We start from the raw sequence: 17,537 nt of genomic DNA, 5'->3' as shown, positions 1-17,537 counted from the left end.
TGTAAAGCGGGGTACGCAGATGTTGGTATATTAAGTCAGAAGATGTTAGATGATTGAAAGTGAAAGCAGTTTAGTTTTCTTTTGGAAAGTATAATAGTTTTATTCTCTTATTAAAAGTAGCTGTTTTCTAATTTCTAATTATTTCATCGCCAAGTCTTATTCAAAGTCTGATAAGACTACTCCCTTACATGTATCATCAAATTATTTCTCTGTTTATTTGTTTCCTTCATAATATCCAACTGCTCATTTACTACCTTAGGACAACGAAGGAAAAATAGTAAGAAAACAAACCAAATTTAAACAGAGAAGGAATAGCAACGAATTACAAACATATTTGTGCATATAAATGTTAGAATGCTAATTAGACAAGAAAACAAAACCTGACACTAAATACATTAAAAGTAGTAAATGAGATAAAAAAAATAGGAAGTACATTGTAGTATGGTTGGGCAGAGTATAGTCATAACTAAGCATCTTCATCGAAAGAAGGCAGAGCAAGATGTGGAAAAACTTATTTCAAATACTTATAAATCCAATGCAAACATACATGTTGCTTCAAAGAACTATCAAACAGCGCGAAAGTCTACCCGTACAAATATGGCAAGCAATATTTATGGGCTCCAAAAAGGTCAAGGACAGTGTGTAAATACCACCAACGCCTACACAAACAGCATTTTTATATGTGGGTCAAAGGACAAGAAGTCAATCGAATCGTTCTTGTTTCCAATCCATCTGAATAACATGATTAATAAAAACATCGACAAGCAATTTAAAGAATTGTAATATGAAACTATCAGTGACGCTATTATTAATAGAAGCACTTTCGTGATTTAATAATACAACTCTTTATTGATGCGACAAAACCAGTTGAGACGTTTTGAGGCTGATGCTAAATCACCGATCAATGTAAGGAACACAAGAATGTTGTACAACTTTTTTGGAAGCAAAAATAGTACAAACATATCGAATAACTTTGTAGCTAATAACTATTTCTGTCACAGATGTGGTCGAAAATGGTGCCTCAGCTATTTGTGAACGGGAAACAAGTCGATTTTGCTGCAAAAATAAGCCTTCTAGTCGAGATGAGTCAAAGATATAATCGATGTTGTTCATTTTGAAATAATATAAATATAGCATCGCATTGAAAATAATCAAATCAGTATGCCATATGCTGATCACTTTTTCAAAAGAACAAACACAAGTAAATACAAGAATGAGTAATGGCAACTCACATCTGTGACATTTGCTAAATATTTCAGGATCTAACAATTTTTTACCTATATTAGCTATTAAATAAACACAAGAGACATAAAAATGCATCAATGTTTTTAGAACGGCTTCAGTACAATTGTCCGTCTGAAGCACGATTGAAAACTGGCACAAATTTTTGTTAAACTTCATTAAATCTCCCGCTAAGTGGTTTAGTGTACTGAGCAATTATAATAATCCGGTACCATTCACAATTGTTTAATTCATATGTAGTCTTCGAGTGTCCACATTGCCTCAGTTAAATGATGAATCAGACCAAACAATTAAGGATAAACGTTTGCTTAGACAGATAGCTGTCATCCCTATAAGAACTTTAATGCTCTAAATTACCCGCCTTAATATGTAACAGTAATTACTGTTAAGTTTTGAGCCTTCAATTGTGGTGAGATACCAATCAGTTATACATTCATTGACATCCTCAAAAATAAACGAGCGAACTACGACGACTCGCGTAACACTGGTTCTGATTTACCGAAAGCTTAGTAGAACTTAGTTCTAAAGTCTACACGGAACAGTGATCGAGACAATTGTTAGTGCGACTGGGAAACTTGGTTTTCATGGAGTGAATATGAATCTCGGCGAGCACCGACCTGTAAAATGATAATGAAGTTACTGAAACAATAAGTTCTGCTAATTCGTAAGTTAGCAGACGCTGTACGAACATATACCTAAGCAATCATTAATTAGCACCGACTTCAGTACAGTACGTTCAGTCCACAGTTATAAATAAACGTTTTTGTGGTATCAGTGACACACGCGTTATTTATATTATCACTTTTGTTTGGAATTTCTTATTAACACCACGTTTAACCCAGACGAGATAGCTTCACTCGAAACAACTCGAAACATTATGCAGATATACGTGTATAGAACATATCCCGAGGTTATTTAATACGCTTTGCAAGTCTTCCAAATGGATTGGTTAATTATGCAGAAATTATGCTATTATAATGAATAATTGCTTTAATTATGAGCTCTACCGCTTAGTATGCATCTGCCAGAGCACGAGAGCAAGTACAAGCACAAAGAATACATTACTAAGCGAGAATTTGAGAAATCAAAAATTTGCGGTCATATAATACAATGGGGATCAGCCAATACTTTGGAGTAGGAAAATAATACCGTCAAAACAAATAGAAGTCGTGATTATTTTATGGAAGGATGATGAAAGATGTGTTTCGAATTATTGTATGACCTTAGAGAGTCAGTAGTTTTTTGATTAGGCAAAGCTATTTTCACAAAAATAACCGCTGATTGATCTTTTTCATGAAATATCCAATAAAAAAAGAAGGGACAATTTCGATTTATTTCCTTTTAGGTTTTATTCAACCTATATTTATTCGGTTTCAGTTTTGGTTTCAATTTCAGTAAGTGTACTTTTCTTTAAACAGTATTAAATAATTATTTGAAGATACCAAAACGGTGGCATAAATCTCCCTCCAAGCCAGGCAAATATCAAATATCTGGGCGATAATTTCCGTCAATTACATGTGTTTCCCACTTCAAACGGCCTGCGTCGATTTGTCAACCTTTTTGTGTAACAAACAGATGTCGTGTATTTAATAGCTATCTCGAACATAACATAATTAGAGATAAATATGTGAAAAGTTCGTTACCTCGGCAAAAAAAGCACAAGTAGGGGTATTTTGATTCGAGTTGTATTAAAATATTTTTAAATTTATACTCTACACTTTATCACGGGAAGGAAATCATAAATAAATAATTAGCTTGTCCCCTCTTACAGAAGTGGGATATTTCGACAGATCCTCCCTGGTCTATCAGTGAAGGTAAATTTTTAAACACGAGTTCTGTCTCATTTAACATTACCAAATAAAATGTATACTTCGCGGCGCGACGCTCTACAACATCTGGCGATATATGTCACCATACTATCTGGCGAATTAGGACGTTGTTCGCTATTTTTATTTAAAAAAAAAACTGTTTAGATGAACTATATGAGAGCACGTTTTTCATTCCATTCTCGCAGCCTCCAGTCGTATGTTAAAGCGAGATTTTTCATACCATCGTTAAGAAACGATACAAGATTATTATACCAGTACATGCCTAAGATATATGTTTCCCGAAGAAACATAAACCTAAATAGATAGGCGCATAATTAGTGATAGGCTCATTATCAAAGTGTTTTATGGCGTTCAAAAATTTATAAGGCCTATCACCACTAAATAATATTCACGCGGCACCTCTTCCTTACCTTTACCGTGTCTTATGACTTAATCTATAGATAGATAGAATGATAAATTATGTAAAAAGACAGCCCACTGTCATAGTTATATTATTAATTGGGTGCTACACAGAGAGCTTCATCCAGTGGCCAAGGAATCTTCAATCTTCACTTGACCAGTTATTCCAGTACACCCTGTATGTTATAAAGTGGAACGCGTTTTCGAGTTTGGCAAAAGGAATATCACTAATAGTTTCATGAGTGTTATTTTTTAAACTGAATCCAAAAAAACACCGTTGCAGCATTGTTTGTAACTTTTTAAATGACTTTAAATTAGAGTGGATATAAGCTTTGATAATATGTGTACGTCGCCCAGCTGTTATTTCATATAATTTGTATTTCCATAACAGTTCGCTCATTAAAATCTGGATTTATATTCAGATAGTGCATTTATTTCTTTTTTGAGCGGAAAGCTCTGTTAACCATAAAGTAAAACCCTTTGAAGTTATTCAAAACGCGGAATAATGTTTAGATAAAACACTCTTGCTACGCTGCATCATTTTCATAATATCCCCGGTGTTTATAACAATATTACCACACATTTTGTTCGAGAGAAGTGCACATACTAATGGTTCGTTTGTATTTAGGTCAAATTAACTTTTAGGAAATGTTTATACAAAAAATTTATCGAATAACTTCGAAAAGTTGCTAATTAACATTTTTGACATGCGACAAATGCCAAACTTACCATCAGCCAATTTCACCGAGCCCACATTTTCATATAAACCTTTAAACTAAATCTGTTTTTACTCAAAGCTATGATTGTTTTACCTATATTCACTGAAAATTGAATATTGGTCCTATATACAATTATTACAAATATGTAAGAAGTCATAAATTTCTATATCAATAATAATAGTAATTATACATTTTCGTAATTTTGTTTAAGTAATGTCGGCAACATTAATTAATTAATTTTTTAAATTCAATGCAGATTAGTTTAGTCCATAGTCAATGCAATTTAGTCCATAGTCAGTGCAGTTTAGTCCATTGTCAGTGCAGTTTACGCCATTGTCAGTGCAGTTTAGTCCATAGTAAGTGCATAGTCAGTGCAATTAAGTCCATATTCAGTGTAGTTTAGGGCGTAGTCAACAGTGCAGTTTAGTTTCGTCACATAAGCTGACCATAAATCATAGTCAACAGTGCATTTTAGCATAAACCACAGTCAACAGTGCATAAACCATAGTCAACGGTGCAGTTTAGTCCATAGTCAGCGCAGTTTAGTTTATAGTCAGTGCAGTTTAGTTTAGTCCAGTCAGTGCAGATAAGTTTAGTACATAGTCAGTGCAGTATAGTTTAGTCCTGTTTAGTTTAATCCATAGTCAGTTGCAGTTTAGTTTGGTCCATATTCAGTGCTGTTTAGTCCATAGTCAGCGCAATTTAGTCTATAGTCAGTGCAGTTTAGTTTAGTCCAGTCAGTGCAGATAAGTTTAGTCCATCGTCAGTGCAGTATAATTTAGTCCTGCTTAGTTGAATCCATAGTCAGTTGCAGTTTAGTCCATCGTAAGTGCATAGTCAGTGCAATTTAGTCCATATTCAGTGTAGTTTAGGCCGTAGTCAACAGTGCAGTTTAGTTTCGTCACATTAAGCTGACCATAAACCATAGTCAACAGTGCGCAAACCATAGTCAACGGTGCAGTTTAGTCCATAGTCAGCGCAGTTTAGTCTATAGTCAGTGTAGTTTAATTTAGTCCAGTCAGTGCAGATAAGTTTAGTACATAGTCAGTGCAGTATAGTTTAGTCCTGTTTAGTTTAATCCATAGTTAGTTGCAGTTTAGTTTAGTCCATAGTCGGTGCAGTTTAGTCCATAGTCACTGCAGTTTAGTCTATAGTCAGTGCAGTTTAGTTTAGTCCAGTCAGTGCAGATAAGCTTAGTCCATAGTCAGTGCAGTATAGTTTAGTCCTGGTTAGTTTAATCCATAGTCACACAAGCTGACAAATCATAGTAAGCTTTTTTATGAAGAAATTGGCATAATATGGAAAATATGGTCAAGAGGATCAAATGTTATGTTGTTTAGAGTAGAGTTTAGTTAAATAATGAGTCTTAAACAATGTAAGTCACATGAATAACACTTATCAAGTTAAAGTCAGCCGACCCAAAACACCGCTAAAAAACAGGTAAATAATGACTAAACGAATAAGAATGTAAATGGAAAAGTCGGAAGCCTTGAATGTTAATCGTCTGTTGATTGTCTGCGCAAGTGAATAATTCAGACATAAAGAGTTGTCACTGCCACCGATGACGTTAAGCTTCACAGAAGACCCAAACATCAGGATTCCTGAATAATGGGACTACCTTTCGATTAAATTAGTTACATAATTTTTCGGAAGCGTTCGTTTTGACTCCACGTCAGGCTATCACTGGCGTTAGGTAAATCTAATCGCAGCAAAGGGTACCCTTGGATTTTTTTGTCGAGATGGGACGTCTTGATAAAACAAACTCTTCCTTAATTTGCCGAAAATATGTTTCACATTTTCTGTGAAGCTTCCCGCTGTCAACTTTCATATTTTATGGCAGACGAAAATGCACAATATTAAACAATGTTCTCAGATTTTGCTATTCCTTGTTGTCAGCTAGAAGAATTTTAGGAAACGTATAATTTTCAATTCTTTTCTTAAAAAAAAGTTTTGAACATTATTAACAACTAGTGTGTTCTTTCAAAGGTGATATTCCACAATATTATTTAGTGTTCTTCTCTATACTGCCTCTGTTTTAATCTAGTCGATTTAAAAGTCTCAAAGTAGTAATAATAATAATAGAAATAGAAAAATTCAATTTTTTTCCTTGCATAAATGTGCTACAGCTTCTATGCGGTTAAATATTTCATGGAATTTATGAATACATTGGAAACCGCTATGAAATCACAATTGATACACCTATTATCATTTTTAAAAGAAATAAATAATCTGTACGGAATTTTGTAACCACAAAATGCAGCGATATGGTATCTGTAGCCAAAATACAGGAAACAGTTAAATTTTATTTTTAAATAATCTATAATACTACTCTAAACTAAAAATATATAACGATGAACACATTGGTAAAACTTTGCAACTAATTTTGAAGTAATTTGTGCTAATTAAAGATGTTAATCAAAATTTTTATGTTGTAACCATAAACAGAAAATTTTACAACACTCCTATAACTTTTTACCTTGCTTTTTAGTTTTATATTGACGGGAAATTTTGTCGACAATTGTTTATAATCTTCCAAACTACATGAAAATATTTACAACCTATTTTTGTACCGAACAAATGTCAGAAAAGCCGTTTTCTCGATATTTCCATTGAACCGTTGGCACTGCTTATTGGCAACCGTACAGATTTCTGTCTGAGGGTGATAAAAAAAAATAAACGAAACGTATCATGTGCGAGGTTCACTGACACACATGTTTTCGATCCGTAAACGCATGTCCCATTCACGAGTGTGCCGAGACCGACTGTGAATGAACAAATATCGTACGTCCTAGATGAATAGATTATAATTAATTAATGATTACAGACTCTTTGTACAGCGGTTTCGGTTGCGCTATTATGGTAATTTGTTTTACGGTATTGGTGCTTTGTCTGGCAACGCCTGTACCTCGGGTTCGTTGGAGAGGCTGGTATAGTTTGGTCGGGCGGAAGAATGTAAAAGGGCATAAATTCACTCACAATGATGCATAAGATCCTTCTTGAACAACCCTTGCCGCCCTAAACGCTTATTTAGTCATGCTGTTCTTTCAATACATTTTACTTAATCGCTCAATCAAATGCGGGACATTAACTGAGCAGGGGCAGAAGGCCAAAGGGCAAAGCTGTTTTTTTATTTCAAATTATGTTGTGTCGTTGTTGATAGAATTTTTATCAAAAACCAAAAAGATGCAACTTATTTTAATTGTTTTTTAAAAGAAATTTCATTGATACGCTTTTTTATCGATTTATCGAATAAACAGTCGATCTATAAATTCGTTTCTTAAACTCTTGCCTACGCCGACACTGAACAGTTACCAAACTCTGTTATATACAGGGTTTGTAGAGGGTCACCTTGAGATGACCTTAGAGTTGACCTTGGCCCATATTCTCAAGGTCATTTGATTTATTTTCTTAAATAGAAACATCTATTTTTCACTTCAGAAATAGAAAGAGTGGAAAAATTTACGCTTGAATACCTGAAGATCATCCCAAGGTCAATTTTACGTCCCATTCATAATTCAAAAGAATAAAGAATTGTTAAGAGTGATTTTGACTAGAATCAAGGTCATTTTGAATGGGTCGAGATCAAATTAAAGGTCATCACAAGGTGACCCACAACAAACCGGACATCTTTTGTTAATGTTTCTTTTCACGAAATGAATTGACTGGTGAAACTAAAACGACTCACCCTGTATGGGTATTTATCAGTGTTGCCTATTGTAATTTTTTTTAAACAAGTGTATGAAACAAACGGAGTGGCAGATAATGAAACTGAAAATAATTTTTTTGTCAACGCGAACGAAGCATTGAAAATTAAAAGACATTGCGAGTGTTTAAAAAAAATTACATTTTTGGCATGATCTATTATTTTAACAAATATTAAGCATACTTCAACGGTAATCGAAACGAATCTATTTTTTAAATGAAATGTTTTTTAAAATCCTTTGAAATTTTATTTTTTTACTGTTTCCTAAAGCACTGTGTTTAGATTGTGAATCTGAGTGGTTTCTTTCATTGATCTAGTTTTAGGTGTACTTTATAGTATTACAAATCAATCCACCTGATGTGATATTAATTACTTAGAATTGTGTATTCAGCTGTTTCATGGCCTGTTTCCCTGCGTATCCTCTTGCCACTTGATAAATAAGTTAACATTTTGGGAGTGCTGATTAATGCGTGGTGAGCGTTTGAAATTTAAAATTTAAATTCCGTACGGGCATTAGAAAGCTGGGAAACTACCTTGGTGAGGCGATCCGATAAGTGCCCAAATCTGTTTAAGTGGATAAGGAACGTTTACGGTTTATTTAGGAATCGATCTGGGTAATCCACAACAGAAGCTCTCCAATTTCGATATTGTGTAATTTGAAATTTGCATTTCCGAATAAATTTCTTATTTCGTGACCGGATATATTGTTTCTAGATTTATCTTCTCTGTAGCTTTACTTCTTTCGTGTGTTATGTTGATTCGTTGATTTTTATTGTAAATTTTTTGTAACAAAGTTATTAATTACTTGATGTTTTCTCGGAAAACTACGGCGTTGCTGTCGAAATTCGGCGAAACGCGGATAAAACCAGCGAAAAGATTTAATTAATCACCAACCTCCGTCCAATTGACACAATACAAATGCTCTAAAATCTGAGATATAATCACTTAAAAGTAACAAAAGGAAAACCAACAAAAAGCAATATATCACTTCCTTTAATACAAGACTCTGGTTCCAGTGTCTATAAATCAACTCGAAAAAAAGAAAAGTCTCGGTCGTAGGCGAGTTGGTTCGATTATCTAAGCCTTGGAGCCATTGGAAGGCAATACAACCTGATCATTTTGTAATACGTGTGAAGAATATATAAATATGCTAATGCTAAATAAATAACTTGGACTCATACCTGTTCCGGTAGATTTTCAATTCGATACTGTTATCGACTTATAAAACTAATAGCGAATTTAAATCGACCGGCTTAAGGTTAATGCGACTGAACTTACAGGCAACCGAAATTGTCTATTCACTTTAAATCAATATTAACTATAATCTACTTTCAGTTTTATTTCGGTTTTATATAAATTACATTCCACAACATAGTAACACAGTAATAGTAGGTCCGGTGGTCGAGGCGAAATATTTTTAAATTTCTTTAATTGTAGCGATCCGTATGAATGCCTAAAAGACACTAAGTACGCACTAGACAACCAAACGATTACCTTTGCGGTTGAGACTGCTTCATCGTTCTTAGTTACAGGTAAATTTCTTAATGATTTTGTAATTACCGTCCGGCAAGTACAAAACACACATTTGAACAAGTAATCAAGGCATTGTTGCTGTAAGTATGGCAGGCCTGCAGCAATTAGCAACCGGGAGATGTAAACATTATTCATTTGCATGGCTCTAGCAGTTAAAGTTTGCGTTGATATATAAATAGCTTCGATTCGTGAGAAAATCTCTCTGATCTATATTCATCCGCATTTTATAGCTTCTGATTTGATGATTCATAAAGTTAAAAATAATTTTTGACACTCGCTTTTCATTGGATTGTCAAGAATTACTTTAATTGTGAAGTAATTGTATTAAAAACTAAGATAATAGCATTTTAGAAGTCCTTACCAACAGTGAGTATTCTTTTAAACTTTATATGGTAGTAGAAACAACAACTAAACCATCAAGTACTTTCCAGATATACCACAGAAGACCATAAATACAATGACAATTAAAAGATCGGGATATGGATATAATATTTTTGATTAGAAGGAAAGTCAACGTTAACTAGAACGCAGGCCAAACCCAAAAAATCTCGTGCGATCCGACATTCCCCTGAAAATAGTCAGCATAGACACCGGCAATGTAAAATTAATCAGGAATTTAATTAAACTCGATGCCGAAAAAGCACGAATAAAACCAGGGGTCCTGCTGTTACATAACGCCACATATTGCTGCATTAGGTAATAATTTTAAGTACCTGTAACACATTTACTGGCAGTTATGTGTCAATTCTATTTGCGGCTCGAATTTAGTCACCTCTAAATGTAACTGCTAACAGAGACACAGATCAATTTCCTGGAATGGCACTATCATTCCGCAAAATAATAAGCGACCCACATATTTAATCTTATTACTCAATGCTGTGACACCAGCTGTTAACCTATTTCAACTCTAAAGTCAACTAGCGGTAAAAATGTTCGTCGTAAGAAAACATTGTGAAGACAAGCAAGTGGTGTTGATGTTAAATTATAAGTATACTAGTGTTAACTTAGAGATAATCTTTGGGACGCTTGTAGACTGCCTACACGTTGATGCATTAATATATTCATATATTACTAGTAATTAATTTACATAATTTACATGATAATATATGAAGGTGCCGTCGATAAAAATGTAATATTATTGTTCTGTACCGTTTCCTGAATTAGTATTTTTTTAACTAATTTTATTAGATGTTATTGGTCAATTAGATGAAATACTTGCTTTTCTCATATTAAGTTAAATTTTCAAATTTATTTCCTAAAATCAATTACTGCATGTAGAGTAAAACAGCGTCAGCCATTACTGTGCACGTTTAGCGCGCGATGTGAATGTGCATTATTATGGATAAAATGGAGAGTCTATAGGTTTGGAGAGCTTCACTGAAGCAATTTACTTTACCCGATTAATTAAACTAGTATTATTTTTTGGAGCCCAGTATTTTCTGTTATCTTTTACGTCCAAGAATGAGTACGGAGACACAACAAATTCACGCCACCCTTTGAAATTACTCATCCATCGTTTCGAAGGATCTTCCGACTTAATAGTCAGGACACAAAAAATTCTGTATACACTCCCGAGCATCTGCATTCTAAAACAAACATCTTGTAAACCCGAACTATCTTAAAACGTTTTTTTACACGTTGGTTACGATTTAATGCGCCTCATGCGTAAACAAGACGGAAACAAATGATACGCTCCCAAAAAATAATATTAATGGAAGGCACGACAGACTTAATGGTACCAAAATCCCGATCGGAGTCTCCCGTTTCGGGTCGTATACCAGACATTCTAGGCAGAGCGATAAGTCATCGATTAAAAATATCCTAGACGAGAAATAAAGTTTATAATAATTTCCACTCCGATCTAAATATGCAGGACGTCTGGTTATCTGAATAACAAAATTAAGCGAGTATTTTGAATAAATTACAATATTATTACGGCAAGCTCGGATCTGATCAACGCGTCGATTAGTACAGAAGCATTTTGTGCTGATATAAATCGGTGTGTAATGTCCGTGGCGTTTTTGACAAATCACTTAAGTGCGTTTAAAAATATATACGTATTAGTCATTTTTTATCTTCTATTGAAAACGTGAATATACTTAATAGGCATCCAAGGCGAGCAAAAAACCTGATTGATGATGTCCAACACATTTTTGCATAATTGAAAGTTATAATTAAATGTAGATTTTATTGAAGTTACAAAAACTTTACTGGAAACATTATATGAGGTCTGTTCAGAAAATTTTAATTCTGTTGCACTGAGATAACGAATAATTATACCAAAAATGTCAGGTAGTATCGAAATATCAGGTTTAAATCAAAGGATTGTTGTGAGTCTGTGTCAAAGTTGTTGTTTGGTTCAGTTTTACTCAAAACTGCATGCCTGGGTTTTGTTTAATGAATAAAAATAATGTAAAAAAAGAAACAAAAAAAATCTGTTATTAGAGATACACCAGGTGACTTTGAGTACTCAGATTAATATCTTTGACCTTGTTATTTTTATGGGCAGGCAATAATGTTTATTGATGTATGTATTTTTAATTTCTGTAAACTGGTTTTATATTAAATAAGAACAACATGTTCTAATCTGTCACACAGATCATTCTGGTTTTCTGCTTCATCTGAATCTACACCATTCTCGAAAAATTCCTCAAGGTTTCCGCCAAAAGCAACATCAAACAAAAATTGCCACAGTTTGGATAAATGTGTGTCTAAACTGGAGATTTGTTTGCTGCATAAAAGTTCTTCGTACTTGCTACGACAAAGGATTTCTCATGTTTTATAGCAAAACGTGCATTTCATGACCTTGGAAACAGCGTTTTATTTTTAATTTTACTTAAAATTGCGTTTTGAATATTTTATAATTTACTTAAAGGTTACTTTTATTAAACTAACCAAAAATACCACACTGAAAAAATCACATCGCTATCACGAACCTCGATTTCAGAAAAAAACAGTGTTTGGCAATAAAAATTACTGATATATTTTTTATTTCAGTGTGAAATTTTTTAATTAATTAATGTTTTAATAAAAATTACCCTTGACAGAAAGAAATCCTACATACCTACTGTTCTAGCATTTTAATAATCACCTGCTTCTATTCAGGGTAACAATAAAACTTATTTGCATACAACAAACCAATGACCCCAACATGAGTTAATTAACTAAATCGTAATATACATTTAATATAATCTAAATAAATGAATATTCTTCCCACTTTTTAGGTTAGGTGATCTGCCCTGACGTCAAACGTAGGACATTGAACTGTATGAATATTGACTTTTAAATTGTTCGCAATATTAAATGCAGTTTAATTGTCTTATAACAATATACCATGTGTTGTTAAATAATGAAATACTTAAAAATATTTTTATACATTTATGGAACAAATAAAATTTGCTATAAACTTCATAGCAAATTTTGCTTTATAGTACAAACATATACAGGGTGTCCCGGTAGTTGATACCAAAAAGTCGTGTACAGATAGATGAGGTCAAAATAATATCAGTTCTTCATATAAATTTTTTTCATACGGGCCTTACTATCTACTAATGTAATTTTCACTAACAAAACTTGACAAACACATTTTACACATAACACAAAACGGAAAAACAAAACAAGAATAAGTTAAAGTAAGTTTAGTATTCAACTCCAAATATCTACCTATTAAATTGTTACTAACTATTAATGTATGAGCAGGAATAGTGGGTAATAATTTAATAGCTCCATAAGTTTTTGAGGAACGTCTGAATGGTCATCGATATTTGGAGTTTTTGCAAAATAATTTGCAGCCACTATTAGACCATGTTCCATTAGACACCTGTAGCAGATGCTGCAGAAAATCCATAAGAAATAAGTGGTTCGGTGATTTATTTTGATTATTAGGATGCAATGACTTGAATGTACAAATATAATTTAGGTATAATTTAATTAAAAACGCATAATTTTATTGTATAAAATATGATTTTGTTAAATGTCACTATTTAAATTACGAGCCAGGTTATTTTGCAAATTTTTGGCACCGTTTCATGGTTTTTTGTAAAGAACAAAAAACTTAAAAAACTCTCCAGGAAAACACGCATTGTAGCCGTCTTCAAGCAACTAAATATTAAATAGGTAACGTCAAATTTTTCTTACAGTAGCTTGAATGATTGTATGATTCGGATATTTGTTATTGAATATTTCATATTATTATTACTGTGTTTGTACCAAACAAATTAAAATTAAGAATTAAATTAATTAGCTGGGCTTAAATATTTGAAAAACACAAAATGTAGGTATTTAGCAGAAAGTACTGACTTTGACGTTACAGTCCTTACGTAGGTATCGAGAGTAATTTTTGAAAATTTATACAGGGTGAGTCATTATTAATGGTAATAGCAAATTGTTAACGTCAAAATATAGCGATTGAGCCAAACATGCCTTAATCAATTGTTGCTCATTTTCGTTCTACAGGGTGTTAAAGTTGAAAAAATATTTTCTTTTTTTATCTATATTTTAAGTATGTGTGGACCGATTGTTTTGGAAATTTGTAGTTTTACGTTTTTTGAGGAGGCAAATACGGATATGCAAATAGTGTTGGGCTCACATCTGGGCACTAGTTGTACTATCCTGTCAATGTAAAAATATGTCTTTGTATCTCACTTTTTATATTTTACAATTTTGAATTTTTTAATTAGAAATTGTTGAACTGCGTTCAATTCTAAGTAAAAAAGGTATACTTGTTAGAAATCGATAAACTCCACTGTTTTCGAGATACAGACATTTTAAGTTTTTGAGATTCGACGGGAATTAAATTAGAAAATTATGTTTTCCAAAGTAGTAGGCATGGACATAATAAATTGTCAGCTGTCTCTACAATACCATGTTGTTTTCTACTCAATTTGATTAAGAAATAGTTTTTCCTTGTTATTTTTTAGAGAAGAGAATACCTTAATAAAAGGCTAATAAAGTGCATTGAAGTTGCTGGTAGTTAATAATTTGTTAAGATATGCATAATAAAATCTTTAATTGCTGTAATGTTTGTCTTAATTCTTAATTCAGGCTTGGTATCTTAAGACCTGCCAATTTTCTAATTTAATACCCGCCGAATCTCAAAAACTTAAAACGTCTGTGTCTCAAAAACGGTTTAGTTTATCGATTTGTAACTAGTACAATTTTTATTTAGAATTGAACGTAGTTCAATAGTTTGTAGTTAAAAAATTCAAAATTGTAAAATACAGAAAGTTAGACAGATTTTTACATTGATAGGACAGTATAACTAGCGCCCTCTAGACGTGACCCCAACTACAAATTTTCAAAACAATCGGTACATACACACTTAAAATATAGATAAAAAAGAAAAATGTTTTTTTCAACTTTAACACGCTGTAGAACGAAAAGGAGCAATAATTGATTAATACATGTTTGGCTCAATCACTATATTTTGACGTTAACAATATGCCAATAAGCTGTGTACCATTATTAATGACTCACCCTGTATATATTCCATATTTAGACGTTATTATCTCGAAAACGGTTAAAGATAGGTATAGGTTATGTTACACAAAAAATGATCAGAATTCTATGGAGAATTGATTAAAAATGCAAAAAAATCCGTCCGAGCGATTTTTCAAATAACGAACGTCTGATTTTTAAATAAATATATTCCGTACTTTTGCCGCTCACGGTGTATTTGACATTGACATTGATGCAGTTAATAGAAAACTATATCTAACTAACTATTTTTTATCATCGGTTTACGTGACTGATTGTAAATTATATTTTATATTTAGAAATCCAAATATTTTATGAATAATTAAATAATTAATGACCAGAAATCTGTCAAAGGTCGATAATAATCGCAAAAGTTTCAATGTAACCGGTTTTTTTATTCTGCGTTTCGCAATAAGCTCGGCAGTATGTAGCTAGTGATTTTTTTTTAAATAGAGCGCAACAAACTCTCGCGAATTGCCGATCGTGGCGCAACAAATCGCCTAATCCGCCGGGACAGAAAAAGGACGAAAGTCGACGAACTCACCTACGAAACATGATGCCGCCCTTAATCCTCTATCACCCTCATGCGCACAACACACTCACCATGCCGCCACCGTCCACGTGTTCCCGGTGCACGTGCAGACAAGCTCACGCGTCAAACTTTCACAGACTTCCCGTGTGCTGGGCGAGATAGGACTGCCGCGAGATTTGTACTCACGCTCTGAGTCCTCAGTCGGTCATCTTCGGTATCAAAGACGCTCCTTCGGGAGGGGGTCCTCTTCATTTGCACCCATTGTTGTTTTTTTCATTGTTTTCCGTTATTTAATCAGCCCCGGTCGCGACGGCAATGGGGATTCGCCGCGCTGATCGCGGTCGCCCGGTTTTCAGGCTTTTGTTTTGATTTATTTCCACTTGGTGGTTGCCTTTCAACGGCGACTCTTTGTGGGCATCCGCTGCGTCGGGAGGGAGGCGGCAGCAGAGTAAAAAGAAAACCATCGGCATTACGCTGCAGATTAGTGAGGTCGTTAACAATGGGAACTGGCTAATTGGAAAATATTCGAAGACATGTCAAGAGAGTTAAATATTAATCAGACGGCCCGAGTCGATTTGAACTTGATCGGTTGGTCCACGAACTGCTTGTTAACCCTTTACGAATCTGTCTACGATTGTTGGAAAACGCTCCATACGGGGTGTTCCAGGATTAATTGACCAAACTTGAAATTTGGTTTGAGGTAGTCAGAGTAAGAGTCCTATGAAGAGATGATTCTAGATGTAGGGGGACATCTTTGAAGTCGATTGGTGTAGACCAGTGGCGGCTCCTCGTATGAAGCAAATGAGGCCGAGCCTTACTGTAAAATTTGCCAGAAATTCTTTGCTTGTAGACGCGTCACACTTGCCTACAATATTAAAATAACGTGATTCACGGCGTAACTGAGGCCCGCTTAAAGCTGCTTGTACTTGTAGTTTCAGTTCGCGGTTAATGCACGCGTCGCATAGTACGCGGGTACTGTCTGATGTCAGTGTGAGGGATAGTACAAAGGCTTTAAAGATAAGGACAGGGCAGGTATCAATTTAAAGTCAATAAAAACAACTTCCTTACAATAAAACAAATTAAGATTAAATTTAACGTAATTTAATACATACCTATTATTTTATCAATATACAGGGTGGTCCCGAGGTAAAGGGCCAAAATTCATGGGTAGATTCCCCAAGTAAAAATATTGCGATTTAGCCGAACTTAACGTTAGTCCAAAAGTTGATAGTTAAAGAGGTACAGAGTGTTAAATGTTTTATCACTTGAAACGCCTTTTTCAAAACGTAAAGACAAACTATTGCTCTAAACAAATTAAAATCGCTAGTTAAAGAATTTCTGAATTAAGAACAGAAGAAAAATGTAAATATATTTTTAATTTTCGAAAAATATTACTGGACTACCAAGGAAAAGGTCAAAAGTTGAATATTACCAATAAATATAACAACTACTAGCATGTGAATTTTTCTATCGAATGATTCTTAATACAAAGAAATATTTATTCTCATGACTAAAATAAGCATGTTGAATTAGAAAATCCACCCTTAAGCGCGCTCAAGGGGTGGAATATCCCCAAAAATAGATAACATCAGAAATAACTGTAAAAATTCCAAAAAAATATATATTAAAATTATTCAGGACTAGGACAATATGGATTAACTATTCACCCCCTAAGTGCGCTTAAAGGTGGATTTTCAAATTCAACATGCCTATTACTGTAATGAAAATAATTCTCTCTTTGTATCAAGAATCATTCAATAGAATAATTCACATGCTAATAGTTTTTATATCAATTGGTAATATTCAAATTCTTCATTTTTTGGCATTTTTTCAACCCCTACGTAGGGGTAATTTTTAAAATTTACAAAATACTAAAAGCTATGCTCACTTCAGTTTTTTACGACAAGTAATTTGCGACCAAAAACATATTTTTATGTATATTTTTTAATTCTCTGCGAATTGTGAAAAAACGGGCGAAAATCGCAGGTTTTTCGCGGTCACTCTTTGGACAGGACATAGCTAATACAAAGCGAAACAGCGCCTTAATGTTAAAAATGTTGTCACCGCCGTTCTTGGTTGTGAACATTCGAAATATTTGGAATTAT

General features: G+C 33.6%; 1 protein-coding gene across 2 annotated transcripts in view; it reads right to left on the bottom strand.

Moving 5' to 3' along the window:
• Positions 1-15,581, bottom strand: part of LOC108911727 (collagen alpha-1(XV) chain-like) — a 233,900-nt gene extending 218,319 nt beyond the window's left edge. For both annotated transcript variants that reach the window (XM_018716726.1, XM_018716728.1), the window contains exon 1: positions 15,445-15,581. In XM_018716726.1, coding sequence (XP_018572242.1) covers positions 15,445-15,455 — 11 coding nt within the window. In that variant the 5' untranslated portion in view covers positions 15,456-15,581. The remainder of the gene's footprint in view (positions 1-15,444) is intronic.
• Between the last annotated feature and the right edge of the window lie 1,956 nt (positions 15,582-17,537).

This window comes from Anoplophora glabripennis, unplaced genomic scaffold (genome assembly GCF_000390285.2).
Source record: "Anoplophora glabripennis isolate ALB-LARVAE unplaced genomic scaffold, Agla_2.0 scaffold149, whole genome shotgun sequence".
NCBI lineage: Eukaryota > Metazoa > Arthropoda > Insecta > Coleoptera > Cerambycidae > Anoplophora > Anoplophora glabripennis.
Note: the sequence above shows the minus strand (reverse complement) of the source record. Positions and strands in the feature narration are given on the sequence as shown.